This window comes from Anser brachyrhynchus (assembly GCF_964034855.1).
Source record: "Anser brachyrhynchus genome assembly, chromosome: 1".
NCBI lineage: Eukaryota > Metazoa > Chordata > Aves > Anseriformes > Anatidae > Anser > Anser brachyrhynchus.
In genome coordinates, this window is record NC_137694.1 from 117,140,177 (window position 1) to 117,159,760 (window position 19,584).

A 19,584-nucleotide genomic window follows, 5' to 3' on the forward strand; every position below is an offset into this window, starting at 1 on the left:
TAACACAGCAGATAAATTATCCTCCTGCTAATTTGCAGAAGGCAAAAATCACCAAATATCACTTATTAAAAGCTTAGGAATAGAATAAAACACAGACAAAGTCAGGAAAATCACTTCTGAAATACAAGGTTTGCCTTGTATATATTTCTGAAGTAAAACGCTAACATATACTCCTAACAGAAGAGACTATTCTGCTCGATTAACAATCACGTTTTGAGATTTTTTGGAAAATAAAGCATTATCATTGACAAACAGCGCTTTAAAAAAAAAAAAAAAAAAGAGAGAGGGAGGTATACAACTTTAAATCTGAGAGAAAAGTTCCCATATGGTAGATGTATTTAAAATGTGTTTTAAATACTTTAAAGTGTATTGAAGTATTTTTCTTACTCTATGCATAGATTCTGTTTGACCATATTTCTGAGCTTGTATTTGTTTTTGTTCAGTAAATTGTGCTATTATATATAACATGTTACATATTAACTACATAGAGAGAAGGTTGTGTGTGCATGTGTATATGGAAGAGAAGCTTCCTCCTTTACTCACAACAAGCAAAAGAGTGAAAATTGCTTCTCCATGCAATGAAGTACAATGACTTGGGAATACTTTATTGATGAGTGCTTGAATTAAGTGTCTATTTAAGAAGAGGATCATGGGCCAGACTCATTAGTGCTAATGCAGGAAAATTTAAATTATGTTTTTGTGACCTAGCAAGGTCTTCTCTACCTCTGGGAGATTACTTTAAAGGAGAGCTTCCATGCTGCTCTCCATTAGCAAAGGAACATCCTTAATTTCTTGCCCTCTGTTCCAGGGGAATTATGTTGGAAGGATCTGCTGAGTTGATTCACTAAAACAGAGTATCCTGCAGATACCCTGTCTCCTGTAGCAGCCTTGTGAAAACAGTGTTGCTCTCCTGCAGCAGTAAAATAGTAAGATAAAAGTCATTCTCTTGTTTATCATTAGAAAGTGCTCCCTAATGGATTTTCCTGTAACAACACTGTTGAAGGAGCTGTGCTCACACTATGAAGTACCCTTCGCAATGAGTACACAGAACACAGGTCCATTGGCTGATGCAAAGTAATAGCCACCAAACTATATAACCCTCTAAAGCAACTATGTGAATGCAGATTTCATGCACTGGGATTGCAAGAATAAAAACTGTTTTGTCTTTGCACAGAATCTAGCCACAGTCTAGTCATATTTAAGTTTTATCAGCCTTCACTTGTTTCTCCTAAGCACCGCCATCCCTTGTGGATGACAGCTGAGCAATTGCACACAGCTACTGAAGCACTGCATTTTTCTGCTTCTCTCTTTTATGTATTGAGTCTATCAGTAGGACACATCATTCACCAAACTGTTGATAGCATTTACCAATCTGAGCTAAATATGCTGCTCTCTTGTTGAGTGCTAGTGGATCCTGTCTTGAAAAGGGGGAATACCATTATATTATTAGGCCTTTTTAACTGTATGCATTGAAAAAAAACAAACTAGTCTCCATAATGCGTCTGCTGTTGCACAACATTTCCATACACTTGTAGGCTCATTAGTTACCAGAATTAACCCATTATTCAAAGGTTTTCAAAATCTTACCACTACAGAGTGTGGCTGAGGAAATGTTGTGGTGCACCTTTCCAAGCCTCAGCCCCAACTCCCCCTTCCTGCAATAAAACACTGGTAGTGACAGGCTCCCCCCTGCTCCTCCAAAATAAGAGAGGAATTAAAATGTTGCATAGAAGCCAAGAGTGCTTCTATGTCAGTTTTCATCCATCTATCAAACCACCTCTTTCAGCCTCCATTGTGAGGGTAAGGAAGCATGCCCTTATCATAGAAACCACCCTGAAAATCTAGGATGGGGAGAAGCTCAGTTCCTTGCCCAAGGGGATGCATTTGCTTATGTTTTTTTAAAGAGAAAACTTTCCTGATGTAAAGATAAGTTAACAGCTGTGAGAGCATATTAACAGAAAAGCTGTTATCTTCATTGTTAAAGTGCCATGTGATAAAAGGCCCCTCTTGTAGGTTGTACATCCAGAAGCACTTACCCGGTACATTACTTTTTGTATGCTTTTGGAACCTGGTTCTGAGCTATTGCCCTTGTTTAGCCCCTACGTGATCTAAAGTGATCTCTGTCCTCAGGTAATACTGTGAAAAGTTGAACCCAACTAAATCACAAGATCCAAAAGTTCCAGATTTAGATGAGAAAGGACTTCAACAGAAGGACCGCTTGCTCTGAAAATTATTCCTGTAAGTAGTTTGACTGGTTTCACACTAGCTTCCTCTTCATCGCTATTCCATGACTGTACATAAGCAGCTGATTTTGTAGCTTTCTGCCCTTCTGTTACGTCAGTGTTGATGTCCTCCATTTCACTCCCCACACACACCCTTCCCCACCATCTCCTGCTATGTACTATACACTGACTTGAAGTTAAGGTAGCATATTCCGTACCTGCTCTACCGTGTGCATGCACACTCATGCTTTTTACTTACTTACTATGTACTTACTATATGGATTTACATATACTGCTAATAGCACAAACTAACTTGACAAAACAGTCATTAACATTTTAAGAACAATTCTAACAAATATATATAAAAGTATTTCAAATATAATTGAATGCAAAAATGCAAGAACATGCTTTCTTCCAAACCCAAACTAAACAAAGCTGCATTGGAAGAGAGGAGTGCTAGCTTTTGAAAGACCCAAGTGTAAATATACAGATCTTCTTGAACTGCTATTCAAGTATTAAGACTCATTTCATATTTTTTTTACCTAAAAATGACTATTAAGTGGATTTCTGCAGGATCATTTGCACAACTGGACATCCATTCTCATCACACGGACCTTTTGTGATTCCTGCATATGCCAACTCCAGTGACTTCAGGAGATCTGAATATTTCTTCCTGAAGGAGTTGGAACAAGCTTGGAGGGATCCAAAAAAATATTGCATGGGAGAGTGAGAGAAAGAAATGCAGGACCTGTTATAGTGAAAGAAGTTTCTGAAGGACATCAAAGCCAGAAGTTTATTCTCATTCAAACTATTGGAAATTTTCAGTCAAAAGTACATATGAGAAGTTATGTCCTGCATATATGCAGGAAACAGAATTCACACATGCTGTAATCCACACTATAGATTGAAAGGAGCATAAATAAGTTAGCAAACTGTTTGACAACAGCATGAACCATGGTCCAAAGAACACTTGAAAGATCCTCCCCTCAAAGGTTTTTCCATTCTTTGTCTGCCAGACTATGCCTGTCCATCTCACTGTCCAGAATAGCCCTCCCTGAACTGATCTGCAATGCAAATCCATCAACAATCTATCTCTATATAATTATATATAAATTACATGTATAATATATATATATATATCTCTAATATTATAATATGTATTATATAAATATTATCCTGGTTTCAGCTAGAATAGAGTTGATTTTTCTCATAGTAGCTGGTATGGTGCTGTGTATGGGGTTTAGGATGAGAATAATGTAGATAACATCCTGATTTTTTAATCGTTGTTGAGCAGTGCTTACACTAACTCAAGGACTTTTCAGCTTCTTCTACAGCTGAAGATTGTACATCACTTACTTCATACATATTATTACTATAATCATTATTATTATTATTTCTCTTCCTTTTCTGTCCTATTAAACCATTTTTATTTCAACCTGCAATCTTTTACTTTTTTATTTTTTCCCAACTCCCTTCCCCGTCCCACTGGGGGAGGTGGGGGGGGAGAGGCAGCTGGAGCAAACGGCTGCGTGGTGCTTAGCTGCCTGCTGGGTTGAACCACCACAAATATATAATTTTGTATATTAGAAAAGGCTGAATCCTTCCCAGGAGAGATGAGGAGGATCTATTCAAACAGTTGGAACATGGAGTTTTTCAGGAACAGCCCCTGTTCAGTTTGCATGTTTTCTAAAATGAAACAGACTGGTACAATTATTTTATGCAGTTCACAACAGGTGAAGTGCTATCACTTCAGCACCAGGTAATGAGAAGCCTTCTAAATCAATGGGATATATAAGCTTTACCAGATCAGAAACAGCACTTTTGGACACCACTTTTTTTTTTTTTTTTGGATGCTGCACCCGTCCTCTCAGGGGCTTCTTTTTCAATTAATTTCTGTCTGAGAAGTGTGAATAGCAGCAGGCTGTTTACATGAGAAGTGTGTCCCATGAGACTGATGAAAAGAAAATCATCACTTAATACTGATAGCTTCTACTGTAGCGGAGAAAACTGTTACTATAAATTTCATAATAAAAAAAAAAATGGAGATAATGACACTCCTGCTTTTAAAATGCTTCCAGATCCACTAAAATGCTGCAGAAGAGATATTGCTAATATTATTTTACCACCTTGCCAATTGAAGGGTTGTTTTTCAGTGCAAATATGAAAGTTACAGATGGGGTGGGTAATATAAGCTTTTATTTTTTTGCCAACACTTCCCATTGTAAGACTACTTTCAATTGCTTGCTGTTTGACTTTTGTTTGGATAGTAATTTTCCAGGCCAGGTGTCTGCCTCAGGCTCACTCATTTCAGCTGGAAAGTTGCAGCTACAACTGTTTGGCCACTTCCAAGAATAAGGGAAGAGGGTGGAAAAACAGGGATGATATTTTGATCCTACCATAAAAGCAAAAAATAAAAAGCCATTATGAGAATTTGAGCAGTCCAACTTGCCCCATGGCTTTCAACCTCAGCAGGTGACAGCACTATCACAGATGTTCTTGCTGTTCCTATGAAAAGTCATCAAAAGGGTGCCCAAATTTTGTAGTCTGAGCACAAACAGTTGTATAAATAGACAAACAGCAGTTATTACATCCTCAGAAGTGATTTTCCAGTAATGAACAGCTAAGAGCTTCCATCATTGACTCTGAACACATCCTAGAACTACCCTCAGTGGCTAAGTTAGTTACAGCCACATGCACAGGTATAGTCTGGTGAGACCTCAGAAATCAAGGCAAACAGAATTCCCTCTCTAGTGCTTGTACAGCTGCCCATACTAGGCCCAGGAAGCATGGACAAGAAAGTAATCTGAATGCACAGAGAAAGAGAGGAAACCTGGGGGCCCAGATGAGTGTTGGAAATCAGTCTCTGTTGCTGGGCATGCAGACAGCAGCAATGAGAGATGGAGCAGAAACTCAAAATGGTGCCCAGGACAATAAAAGGGAATTGCAGAACTGGATTTAAGAGCAGTGGGAGAAAGTCAGAAGTCAGAATCAGGCTTACAGTGGGATTTCAGGTGATGGAGGCTGCTAAAGAGTAGTTGGGAAAACAGCTGGGGATGTGAGACCGAAACAAGAAAATAGTGGGGTGGGATACAGCACTGACAGAGGGTGAAGACCCACATGAAGGAGAGACAGATTGAAAAACAGTGGAAATGGAGAAAATGAAGACTGGCAGAAAGTTTGGAGTGTAAATGGAGACTGGGAGGATGGCTGGGAATTCTGAGGGGAAGACTAGCTCTGAGTCATGAGAACAAGGCCCCAGGAAAATAAAGACGGAGGTGTGAAAGACATGGAGTGTAGACAGGACTAGGGCAAGAATGAGCAGGAGAAGATGGAGGAGAACAGGTCATACTTAGGAGGAATGAACACAAAAGTCTACCTCTTCTACAAAATATTCTTCTCTATCTGTCATCCTGTAATAGTCCTCTTCTGCCAGCAGAAGCATAAGAATCTCACAGGCAAACCACTAGAGCTGGGTGACATAAGGACTAAGAAACTAGTGCTGCTAGGAATAATTCTGTTCTTGGCAAGGACCTGCACAGTGTCCTTAACAAGGTTAATCTTGATGATTACTTCTGAGGATGTCATAAATGCTGTTTCCATTTTGCAGGAGGGGAAGAAGAGGGCACTTAGTTTACAACAAAAGCTAGAAGGAAATTGCATTTAACACAGGCCAGAACAAAACATGTTGAAAGATTATTACAGTTGAAAATGAAAGCACTCAAAAGGTATAAAAATATCAGAAATTAAGTATGCAAGTATAGCCATAGCCTCCCCATTACGTACGGATTACAGCGTGGGTAGATTTCATGGCTGTTGTCAGAACTCAGAACTGGCCAATTCATTTGTCTAAATGAAAAAAAGAAATTGCCAAGATGGCTTGATTTCCAAAAAGCTCCGTTAGGACTCAGGAATGGTTCCAACAGTGCTGTGTCTGCCAAACAGAAACCTGCTTATTTTCCTGCCAGCTTATCCACTCAGCTTCCAGCAGCCAGCTTACAAGGCTGCTAGCTTCCAAGATCCAGATTCTGGGGCTTAGACAATGGACAGGCAAGGGGCTGGGGGTGGGAGGGCTGGCATGCCACATCTCTCTGGGCCAGCCATTTGGAGTCCGCAGACCACTTGGGAAAGTGGCTCTGTGGACATGGGTACCAGCTCTTCCTAAAAACGTGGCAACTGATTTAATGTAGTGTCTAATTGATTCTTCTAATGAGTAACACAAAGAAGTAGCTGGCTCAGTGCTGAATAACACATAGATGCCCAGCTCAAAGATTCTGGCTTCTTGACAGCCTCCCAGGTGCAGAGCAAGGCTCTGTAAATCCCACTCTTAGGTTCTCTGGCAGTCAGGATTTCATTCTGAAGTTAGTGCCAAGAAACTTTCTGTTCTGAGATCTTACAGTGATTTGCAAAGAATGTCCTCAAGATTTTGCTTTCATTTAGATATTTATAAATCTCAAAATACCGTACAGAATGGACAGCCCTCTTGTATTTAATTACATGCTCATGCTGTTGCATATCTTTGTTTGGACGGTGCTTTTGACAAATCCTCATTCAAGACAGAATAAGGATGCCTCATGTACTGGAGAATTTGGTAAGTAGGCAGTAAATGAGGCAGAGGTTTGCAGACACGAATGGCCAGTTGTATGTGTAATAGATATAAGCACTACCCTGTAGAGCCAAAATCTGAATCCACCTTTGCAACAGATCTCTCAGATGGTGCTAATTAAATGACTTAAATCTATCTTTCCCATCAGGTTGCCAAGCTGTATAATGGAATGTATTAAAGACAAAGAACTCTTATTTTGATGAAAGCAGTGCATTGAACATATAAACTCTATATAACATCATGTAAACTGGGGGAAAAAAAAATCAAGCTGTAGGCATCTGAAAGTGAATATACAAAAAATTGTGGATAGTTTTAAGTTTTGTCTATGCCTCAGCTGCCATTTGCCAAAGAGGTCCTTATCAACTTCTTTGGGGGTTTTGAAAAAACTTGTTTCTGAAACATTCTGATATCACAGAGATTATCACCTCAAAAAAACTCATGAGGAAATTTGTAATTATATCTTAAGAATGGAACATGGAGGAAACCAGATACCAAATAGCCCATTAAGTACCACCTATTTTGAATAAACCCTCAGATGACTGGTTTGGGGTCACTCAGGAAGCTTGCAGCAGAAATGAGAACAACCCAAAGGACCCATGGTGTTGTGCATGGGCAATAATCCTCCTTCTGTTTCTCTGAAGAAGAAATAAGTAGAGTGATAATATGAGAAGCTGAACTAAAGATAATGATATCATATACCTTGAAAAAGTCCAGGGCATGTTGAAATGCCTAAGACACTTTTTCTGTAGCCAGCTTTGGCTGCCCAACTGCCCAAGCTGAATGGATAGACTGATGGATTGTTCTGTCTGGCTACATTCATTCTGATCATCACTTGAAGAAATGTATCATTTAGAAGGTAGCATTCCTCACCAGATTTACCCTAGTAAGCTTTCAGTGCAATAGCAACACAGTTATTAATTTGGCATTCATTTCTTCAGCTGCTTCAATAGATCTGCAATATTATTTTGATGTCAAGCAAAGTACCACAAATGTGAAAAGAAATGGTGACATTAGCTTTTTATGACACAGGATGTGACCAGTGATCCTGTTGGTTTCAGGTACATGAGTTACCACACCTTTCAGAGAACAAATTGCTAGTGTTTTAAGGCTAATCCCCTAACCTCTTGAAATAAATAGCAATTACTTCACTCGAATCTGAAAGCAAGAATGGGCTAAACAAACCAAACAGAAAGAAAATAAAAGATCAGGTATCTGTAACAAAGTAATTTTAGCTATGTCCTCTATTTCTGAGTTCCCAAGGACTTCAAGAATGGTAAAATTATATTTCAATTCTTCCTACAGGCTCACGTGAAGCTCATTGTTTAGTGGCCCCATTGCTCAAAACAAGGTGTTACTACAATCAGGTTCTGTATCTTCTGTGTCCTTGTGAATAGGTCTGAACATCACCAAGATCAGAATAGCCTGAACAAATGTTAAAAAAAAAAAAAACAAACTGTTCTTGTCTATTGCTGAAGTCTTTCAGGTCCATCTGAACATCCTCGTTTGGGACTATTTGAATAGATTTTAAGCATCCTGTTAGAATTTCAAGTCAAATTTGTTTATAGTGCTAACTTTCTACAGCAGACACTGAAAGGCTTGCTTAATAACAATAAAGAAAGGTGAATGCTTGTAGTTCCTGTCTCTGCTTATTAGTAGAAAGACATGCTTTAAAATTCTCATCTTATTTGTTAAAGGCTAGAAAGCCACCAGCTAATGAAAATGTGGACTTGGCCATCCAGCAGAGAAAGAGTCACCAGTGAAATTTAGGTGACAAAACATTCATCTACTGTAGTGAAAACTGCTCATAGAAAATGTATTTCTGTAAGGCTTCCTGTTGGAAAGCAAGGGGAATATACCCCACAAACTGAATAAAGGAGGGTAAAAATTGAGACAGAACAAGACAGTGTCTGATTATTATCTGTCATCATGTAAAATAAAAATAAAAATTTCAGATTTTTGTTTAAGAGTTCATTATCTAACTGACAGGAGAATCCTATGTGTGCAGTTCTGTCTTTCTATAAACCACAAAAGCTATTAGCTCCACTGTAGTTTTCCAAGTCAATCTTACCTTTTACTGTCACGTGAACACTCTGGCTGGTGGACAGCTGGGGCTGAACGAGGACATTGCATGTGTATTCACCCTCATCTACTTCCTTCTGCACATCTGAAAGCTTCAGTGTCCCGTTGTTCTCAAATGCCACTTGGCGATGGTTAAAGGGTAGCAGGTTAGAGTTCTTGTACCACTTGATGGAGTAATATGGGTAGCCAATTACACGGCAGTGGATGTAGGTGTCCCGTCCTGCTATTGCTGTGATGTTTTTCATTGGTCGAATACTTGCTGGCCCTGGAATTGTAAAAATGAACTCTTGAAAACAATTTAAATGTGCATTTGCTTGTGGAAACAGGCGTATATATTTCTGAATATACCAATGTTGTTAACATTTACAAATGCAGCTTACACAACACTTCTTAGTATTTGACAGTTTTTGCTTTTAAGAGCCACTTAAGCAGTTTCCCTAATCTTTATATGCTCTAGTTTTAACTCACCCTGCAGCTTACATACCAATTACGTGGAGATACATATTTGCATTATCCAACACTCGTCTGATAAAATCTTTGCTGCATTACAAATTAAAAGGCAGAGGATGATTTAATTAATGTGAAATACTAACACCGATACAAAGCAAAAACCCTGTTACACATGAGAATGCTGACAAAGTTAGCATTTATTTTGACGTATATAAAGTATAATACCATGAGGATGGGTATTATGCCATGTAGAGCTGGAAATGCAAGCTAAAGTACTGTGTACATGAATAATTACAATGAATGTTGGACAAGTAAAGGAGGAAAGAAAAAGAAAAAAATCATGCACAGTAGGACTAAAGTAAAGAAACTGTGAACTAATAAAAATGGATATAGGAAAGATAGACTATAGAACACAAGCCAAAAGAGATCTTCCAACATTTAACCATATCATACACTTTCTAGATGGGGCTAGAAAGGTGGGGTTGGGAAAAAAAAAAGAGGGGGGGAGGGAGGAACAGGAGAGGGAAAACAGTCAGTTGGTTTTGGCATTCCAAGACTCATTTCAACACATGCAACAATCTTCTTCTCAACTACAATGAGTTATGTGTGTTTTTTTGAGGAGCTGATTTGACAAGCACCTCTTACGTTTATTCGAGCCTGGTACAGGACGACTCCAGCAGAGTTGTTGGCAATACAGCGATAAACTCCACCATCTCGGACCTGAGTGTTAGAGATATTCAGGTAACTGACCACGTTCCCTTCAGAGGTGATAATCTGGCTGATACGATGACTGCCATCCTTCACAATGGGATCTTCGTCCAGTGTCCAAGTGATGGTAGGCAGTGGGGTCCCCTTCACATTGCACATAAGAGAGACAGGCTCTCCTGGACTCACCACTTTCTCACTGAAGGCAGAAATGATTTTGGGAGTTCCATCTGCCAAGGGAAAGAAAAGCAAGAGATGAGTACTTACATGCTGTAAATCTGTTCCCTCTATCCTGAAGCCTAATCACATAAACCAAGATCTTTTTAGAAGAGATGTAAATAACTGTATTCCAGGATGTAACTCTAATCACTAAAGGACAGAAACAAATTTTGGTAGATTACTTAAGTAATACTTTTCTTACTGCAGGTGTCTTTGTCATCTTCTAAGAACACTTGTATGGACCCCACTGAAGGAAAAGCACTTGAATAGATGGACCAGGGCTCTGCACAGCTATATGAACTGCCAGATTCTTGCAGAGAGGTGTCAGTCATAGACAATTCATCACTAACAACATGCAGCAAAGCCTTAACATGCTTGGAATTTTACCTCTTCTGGTACATTTCAGGTCCTTTAAAAGTTAAGGATGAACCCTGCTGACAAGAGTCGGGCATAACTTGTATAGGCTAATTTCACACAGCTGTGTCAATTCAGTTTAGTCCTGACCCACAATACCCCATTTAGAGAAGTATTATGTTAAGCTTCTCCTGAATACAGATTGCCAGTAATAGTAGTGATGCTATTTTCTTTCTCTGGTCATATTGTGCTACACATAAATATCGCTCTGTGATGAGAGCATTCAAATACTTTCTTGTGTGGTCCATGTCACAATTCACTCAGCCTCTGCCAGGTAAATGAATAAAGAGAATGGATGGATACACAGACTTTGAGATTTTAAGTAGGAAGCAGGATTATATAATCACCTAACCAGAGAGCTTGGAGGTGTAACATTTAGGAATGCTGACACTCTGCTATTAGTTAGGAAGTTCTTTCTGAGATCATGTAATGCATGGTTGTTCTCCTTTGAAAATTATACTTTCAAAGCTGTATCTAGAAGGGATTTCATTGTAATTGGGAGCAAAAGTGCAAAAGGCCATGTATCAAGATCATTAGGCAGAACACTGGAAACAAGCCAGTCAGAAGTTTGGACAACAATGCTGTAGGCTACTGTCTGGTTTTAAAGAACCAAGTGGCAAGTAAACTAACTTCAGTGTTCCTACAGTGTTAGCACCTGCAAGAAACAACAGGAAAAGGCTACTCATTACCTAGAGAAAGGACAAAGTCACTCGAAAACTCACCTTGTTCATGAGGCTTTTTAAACACAACAATTTCAGTTTCACACAGGACAAAGGATGTCAGGACAGGACTTACAAGCCTCACCCTCTGTGTGATGTGCTATTTGTGTGTGCTATGTGTTGTCTCCTCACATACACTTTGCTATATGCTACCCATACATTTGGGGGGCTTGAACCATAATGATACCCCTGGAAATCACAATTCTTATATAGAAATTTCAGTGCAACATCACCCAGGAAACTGAGGGAACTGGCATGATGTATACAAAGCCCTCCCCCCAAAACATGCTGAATCACAGTGAAATTAACAATAGCGCAGAAATATTCCTTTGCTTGCCACATAGTGAAAATCATAAAACACAGACACTCTCAGACTGCTGAAAGAACTCGGCATACAAAAAGGTACATTTAATTTTGTTTGATTTCATAATTTTCTCTTCTTTCCTCCTCTCCATTTTATTTCTGTCCCATCAATTGTGTGACAAAGTTCTAATTTATTTATTTATTTTCATCTCTGACTCTCTTCCTTTCCTTTACTGTATATTAGATACTGTCATTCCTCAGAAAACAAAGCAGCAGCAATAGGGGGAAAAAAAGCTTTTTACCCTGAAAGGAAACTGACACTGGACCAATAAACCTTTGAGTGTGCACACTATGTACCTCTGCTACCCCTCCCTCTCCCTCCCCCCACCCTCCACCTTTTTTTTTTTTTTTAATTCAAGTGACAGGCTTTTTTTTTTTTTTTGGAGATGAAAGCAGACATTATTTTCCCAGCGAGACGCAAGTGTCTTTGAAATCTTTCCTGCTGTTGCTCTCTGATAACCTGCACTCCCTCGACATCATGATAGATTATCAATATGCTCTTTAGGCTTTCTTGTCACAGGAGATGGTTGCCGAGGTAACTCAGCTCAGGCAGGTAATCTCTTCTTTTTCTATAAAGACTCTAAAAATAGTGTCCATGCCACAACTGCACTACAGCCTCATTAGAAAACTGGCTCTGTACAAATTGATTACTTTCCTCACTTGTTTATCATGTGGAGCATTGTGTCAGTAACTTAATATGATCTCCAGGTCTTTAGCCAATATGTCCAACCAGAAAAGGAGATGTTCATCTCTCTCTTCCTGCCTAGAAGGAGATGTTTGGAGCTGAATAGAGAACTCTTATCTCGTGTCCTGCTGAAAAGCTAGTGTACAAAATCAGCACCATCCCCCAAAGAGAAAGACTGGAAAGACTGTTCAAAAGAAGTGTTTTTATCAAACTGACACTTTCTGTTCATTTTTCTTCAGGATGAGGAGGCACAATAAACTCTGCTGACAGCTCGTAGGTAACTATTTCTCTTGTTTAGGGTCTCCTGTCCCTCACTTTACAACAGTGACACCAAAGACAATCATATACAATATGGAGACCAGAATCACTAAACAGGTTGTGACTCACCTTCTAGTACCACCTGAACATAATCTTGAGCAGACATCTTGTCCTTACGCACAAAGCACTGGTATGCTCCACCATCACTCTTAGCCATGCCATCCATAATAAGGTTCTCCCGGTTGACCCCAGTGATCCGGACATTGTTGCCAGGGTTGATGATTTCACCATTACGGTACCAGGAGAGCTCCTGGTCCTCAGTTCCTGTCACACTGCAGGACAAGGACACTTGGCTACCAACACTGCTTTTTACTTTCCGTGGGCTGATTGTGGCTTTTAGTGGTTCTGAAGATTTAAATCAAAATAAGGGGAGGGAAAGGGAAATAACATTAAGTATACATGTACATTTATGTGTGAGTAACATTAACTCTCACGTAAGAAGAACAAAAATCAAATCCATGCCCTTCTGAGAAAAACAAAACAAAACACTACAACAACAACAACAACAAAACAATGGATTATTTTTTTTGCTTGAAAAAAACATTTTCATCCATGACACAAAACATAAGTGAAAACCTACTTAACATATGATAGAATTCCCTAGATTATGCCTAAATGAATGGTAGGAACAGATGTACTAGTAATACCATTTACTGGGGGCTTATCAATAGCACTACACATGTTTTTGGAGGGTAGGACACTATTTCAGATTAGTTCAGTGCGGACTTCAAACTGGTGCATTAGGTGTAATCCTGAAGCTCATCTTCTGTTTTCATTTCCTCCAAAGTCACATAGTTCACATTATCTGATGTGAACAACTGTAGTAAATGCCAAGGACCAGGAGATTTTGTTTTTAAGACTGGAAGATCCACACTAAAATGTTACCAGAAGTGTAGCTATAAAGATCTGTGGAATCTGTCCATACCCAAGTGCTTCTTTGTGTGGGATCATTAAATTTTCCACTTTGATGTGGGAGGAGTACAGTGTTTTCAAGTCATCCTTAAGAAGCTGTAGGACATAAGTAGAAATTTTATATGGCAGCAAACAAAAGGAATGAATGGTGTTAAAGAAAAATCATAAATGTAAATGCAAGGAAAACAATCTTTATCCTGCCAATAGTTACTGGCATTAATGAATGCAGATCTGATCTCATGTTTTGTATATTTAGGTTTGACTTCCTTATAAAGATGAGGGACTTGTTTGAAGTGTACATTTATAATAGATTCTGGTGTATGTTCAATACTGCCTTTAAAAATAAGAATGAAATATATAACACATTTCCTTCTTCACTTGTGGATAATCAATGCTGATATCATCTCTGATAATAAACACATACTATTCTATTTTTTTAGCCAGCTTACGTACATACATACACATATATATACTCACACTTACATATAAAAAATTCCTCAACTAACTCATTCACTTTACAGAAAAATTTGTAACATGCAAGTTAGAATAAATCTTTAGTGCTTCTCCAATATGTACTGCCAAAAATTACAGGCCAGTTGGGAACACAGGCCTGGAAAAAAAAACACATGTGGGTCCATGGTCCCCATCATTCCAGATCCCATACATTTATGTAATAGACTTTTCCTCCAAAATGATCCAGATCAGTAGTTAATCTGTGATCACATGCATGTTACAAGTCACTGAATATCCTATGTTTTTTAAAGAAAAGGCCATAAAGCCTCCAAACTGTCAACAACCAATTAAACAAAGTAGGTATGCTGAAGAGTACTACCACCACCTTAAAGCCAAGATGAGTCAAGAAAGTGAACCATATCCTCCATTATAGAGAAGAGTAACACTTTTTCCCCAACTTTTTCTTCCTGCCAACACTATCCATTAGATATCTACCCATTGATAACTGCTAATGGTCTGGCTGACCATTGAGTCCATAAGTAAAACATATCACTAGGGTGTGAGGATGCATTCAGTATCACTAACAACACTGTTACGTCATGTTTCTGGACATTTTGGCTTAGTGTCACACATGGCAAACTGAATTAAACTAATTTTTATGCATATATGTAACAGCAAAGATCCTTCGTTATAATACATAAATTACTGATCTGTTTTATTTTGCCTAAATCCACTATGTGTAATTAGTGGTAAAGATATTTTAATGGCCTGAACTATTCACAAACTTGTCCCTTTTCAGTTTGCTAGTTGTGCTGTACAGGTGGAAATGTTAGTTCACAAAGCATTATTTCTATTTCAGGAAATAATTTCTTTTTAACAATAGAAGAATAACACTTTTCCAGTGCAGTGCTTCTGAGTAATAATTATCTTTGCTAGAATTTGTGAAACATTCAGAATATTCACACATGAATACTCAACTGAGAGGAGGTATGAGTATTCAATATTACTGAACAGCATGAGTCATGGCAACAAGAGTTTGGCAGCTTTATTCATGAGAACATTTGCAATTTCTTTTTAAGCATCCAATTGAAGCTTCTAAATTACATATCCTCTGTGTGATAAATTATATAGCTACATTATAAATTGCATCTGTTTGCACTTATGATCGCTCAATTGTCCAACTAACTCATCTCCACAGAGCCTACTTTCTGATGTTGCACAACTTTGAGAAGTTAAAACATTGCTAAGGTAAAGTAACACAACAGAAGGTTCAGTAAGGCATAGCAACATCTTCCCACATGCAAATGCCCAAGCAGGAGGCAGTCCAAGAGCTTCACTCAGGCAAGGACTTACGTTTTACATATAGTCGCCCTATCATCTCAGCAGTACCATAGTTGTTCCACACCTCGCAGACGTAGTTGCCTGAGTCTGAGGGACGCGTGTTCTCTATCAGCAAACCTGTAACTGTCTGCCGAAACCTGCTGTCAGGCTCCCAGGGAACATTGTCCTTCAGCCAACGATACTTTGGTGTGGGGTGCCCTGATGCTTTGCAAGGCAGCTCCACTCGCTGTCCTGCCATGGCTTTACGGTGGTCAAACCCATCTAGAATAGATGGAGCTGAATTCGCTGGATCTGAAAGAACAAATAGTGGTTTTCAATGGGAGTATTACAATTATTACATTCACTAAGCAATATATCAATATTTATTCTCCTGCCTTTCTGACTCACTAGCCCGGTGTTTTATGTACTGCAGTTAGCTACGGTGCCCCAGCCATCAGCCTGTAATATCTCAGTGGTGGTGGCTGAGATCAAACAGCATGTGCTACTGAAACATCTCATGTCTACTTGGAAACTCTCCCATTGGACTTTTTCCAGATGGCAACCACTTCCCTGGTCATCCTTCATGTCCCCTATCAGAAGAATAGAGAGCCAAAAATATGTTGCCTCACCAATTATGACAGTTATCCCTCCACTACTCTATTAGAACAAAGCCAAAACACTCTCCATGCTTCTCAGTGATCCAAAGGCTTTGAATTAAAGGAGCAATATATTCCTTTGTCAGGAAAGAAATGGGCAAAGACATGGGAATTTCTATCTGTAGTCTAACTGACAGACCAGCCTTTTTTTTTTTTTTTCTGTAAAAAGAGCTTAAGGTGACAAGAACAATTTACAACTTAATACTCCAACTTTCTGTGCACAGCTTACTGAGAAAAGCAGCTCTCATATAAACATGCTTGTTTAATACTGGTATGTATTTATGCATCTCACAGAAGTCTGGTAGAGTACTTTCACAAAATGTGTATGTCCCCCATCAAAAATAGTACTCTATTTGTGATGCCAACTCTTTTAATTTGAAAACTCTTGGAAAAAGAGGCTGACATGGTTTACAGCTCTGAGCAGCATGATGGAAGCTTGTCCTGGATCTAGCGTGACAGAAATACCGAACAATACATCAACAATTATTCATTAAAGAATTTGCTTATCGCATGAACATATTTTGATAGGATTTTTGTCTCACAGAGAAACTCCACATGCTGATCAACTCTTCTGGCTCCTGTCTGACATGTTGATGTCCTTTGGATATATCTACATAGCAGTTCTCTAGGTGTAGGTGTGATTACAACAACGTTGACGTTTTCTAGTGGTCTTTGACTTAGCTAGTTCAGGTACTGCTCACAACAGCTGCAGCAGGTTCCTGTCGGAAGCAGGACAGATTAAATGAGCAGTCCATGCTGAATCCAAGTGATAGTGTAATCCCTACCTGAGTTAGTTAAGTTTAAAAATAATTTAGCTATATTTTCATGAGCTTTAGCCACACCTGGCAAAATACATGTACTGTATTAGGTATAATCACTATGCATGTTAAACTATCAGTCCAGAAACTAAAATTGTGATGGTAAACAAATGGGCTAATTAAATTTTGTATGAATACCTAAATGAAACTCCAAATGCCAAATTCAATTAAAGATAACCACATTTTTTTCTCCTTCTCTGTGGGTACCAGCAGAAATTTGAACCACTGAAGGTAAAAACACATTCAGTTTACAGCAATTTACTTGTCAGTCTCATCAGAAACAAGTCAGCCAGTAGTTAAACAGATGATTTTGTATGCATTGGTAGCCACTGGGTCCATACTTGGCATCGAGGAGTTTATTTTTTAGCTTGCCATGCTGTTTATGTCTGGCTTAGTGAGAGCACACTCTGCCAGGATGTTATTGGAAATGCCAATGTCAATTTGACTAATTGATTATTCTTCTCCTTTTCTCCCCTTTGGGGTCATCAGGCATCTATGTTTTCTGTGCACAGATTCCTCTGTTTAGCCTGAGGAATTAACTCCATGAAAATGTAAGCATGCGAGGGATTACAGCTCTGGCTGCTAGAAAGATTACGTCTACATGAAAACAGTTTCTTCAGTTGAAAATAACAATTAAATAATGAAAAAGTAGAAGTGACTTTTAGAGTTATTGCCTGTGCAATCCTACTTAAAAGCTCCCAGTAACATCACATTTTCTTCATATGTTTTTAATTTCAAAAGGCTTTGTGGAGGATATATGTGGTCCCATTTACAATCCTGTAAGTACAAAAATACAAAGTACTATTTGGACTTGAAACAAGACAGGGGAATACCAGAGAAGGAACTAAGGTAAGGAAAAGATGTGACTAATAAATACCACGTGTTGAAAAACCCAATTTTGCTGTAGAGAACCACACATGCTTCAATGCTAGGCTCAGGGAAATTGTGAAACCACCTTAGATAACAAACTGACGGTGAAAACAAAGCAGCCATTGCCTCAGCAGAAGTCAGGGAGCGGGAAGGCAGGCAGGCTGCCCCCAGGAGATGGATAGGATGTCAGTAGCCACGGTGGGAAGCATGACCCCTCTCTTTAACTGTTGTGTCTCACCCTTCAAGAAAAGCCCACCTGTTCCCAGGTCGTCTGTCCCAGGTCAAAGCCACTTCCCCTTTTTCCTTCTTGAACTGAGCCTGAGCAGGAATAACCCTACCTGAATCCCCATCTGCAGAACAACTGAACTGAGATTTGCTTATGTACTTGGGAAACCTTGAACTGGTTCTTATTGAGGAGATATTTCAAATTTATTGCATTCTGTTCTTATATATTGAAAAGGATGGTAAAAACATCTCTTTGCGATGTCCCTGGACCAGACTTCTAGTCTGAACTCCTACATACAGTACATCTAACCAACTAAATAAAAAGAAAAAAGCACAAAAGAAACCCCAGTGTTCATATGCAATCACCTCCAATGAGGCAAACAATAAAGTAAAATACCCCAATTACAATATGTAATATGGAGTATTTTGAGTTATTATTTTACTGTGCTTCAGCAGTCAGCAGCAAATGACTTCTGGCAAGGACAACAGGGAAAAAAATGAGACAAAATACTGTTGTACATACTAAAACATTCACCTTTGGATCTTCTTTGAAGGACAGAGCAAGAAATTCATTACGCTTTCAATATCATGTGGTCTTTGTATTTATTTATTTATTTTTCTTGAGGGTCAGGGGGTGAAAAAAGTTAAAGATTTTAGGAGCTGGAACTCATGGCTTGACAAAATTATTTTTTGAAATGTACACTATAATGGGCATCATAGAGATATTCTTTACCACATTATTGGTCTTGGGTACAGTTTTATTTTGAAAAGTCACATGATTTGAAAGCAATGTTCCTACTGCAAATGAAATTTAGAACTCTGCTTCAATTATAGGCATACTAATTATTCACCTTTGTATTTTCTCTCATATACACATTACCTTCCTCACTCTTTCAAACAATAAAGAAACTTAATTATTTAAAATATGACCAAGAGAACATAATCAATATCCATGACAATTTTTTTCATCCTCAATTAAGCTAAGAATATTTATGGCTGTAAAAGGCAGGCAAAAATGTAGGTCTCATGCAAGTAGAACTTTCACGACTATGTTCATGGATTCTCTGATCTCAGCTCTTGAAGGACTCACTATTTTAAAACATAATATATTTCTCTAAAGAATAATGAAAGAAGAAAAGTAGCATGAGAAGTATTAAGAGACAAACTGCACATAATTGCTGCACTTGTTCAGTAGATTAACGGGACTGGAAATCAGAGCCCTGTATAGATCTAAAAGAGAACAATTAATCCCACAGAATTCAAAAAAAGCCATCTATAATACACAGGTAAACTTCCTATTTTGATTTGGTCTGTGGAAGAGGAATAGAAGAGGGAAGTCCAGACAGGGCACATTTTTTAGAGTGCATGTTATGAAAGATGAGCAAGACAGAGCTTTCAGTTTTACCCTTTTGTTCAGTGAAATAACTACAAATTTGCCTGTGGTAACCAAGATACAAGCTTGATTTTATTTATGTTACCACTGGCTCAGCCTTAGCATGATTTCATACGGAAGCAGACCATATTATGGAGCCAGATAGAAGGATAGGACCCTG

At 38.6% G+C, this 19,584-nt stretch overlaps 1 protein-coding gene across 7 annotated transcripts in view; it reads right to left on the reverse strand.

Moving 5' to 3' along the window:
• DSCAM (DS cell adhesion molecule) overlaps nt 1-19,584 on the reverse strand; it is a 473,116-nt gene that overhangs the window by 165,384 nt on the left and 288,148 nt on the right. For 5 of the 7 annotated variants that reach the window (XR_013945106.1, XR_013945107.1, XM_080576585.1 and 2 more), the window contains 4 exons: nt 15,496-15,774; nt 12,847-13,122; nt 9,993-10,289; nt 8,894-9,169 (listed from right to left, as the gene is read on the reverse strand). Coding sequence is in view for 5 of the 7 variants with exons in the window: in XM_080576585.1 (XP_080432711.1) it covers nt 8,894-9,169; nt 9,993-10,289; nt 12,847-13,122; nt 15,496-15,774 (1,128 nt within the window). In the remaining 2 variants the exon portion in view is untranslated. Of the gene's footprint in view, nt 1-8,893; nt 9,170-9,992; nt 10,290-12,846; nt 13,123-15,495; nt 15,775-16,660; nt 16,835-19,584 lie in introns of those variants that run through there. The other 2 variants (XM_080576586.1, XM_080576589.1) reach the window with 2 other exon arrangements.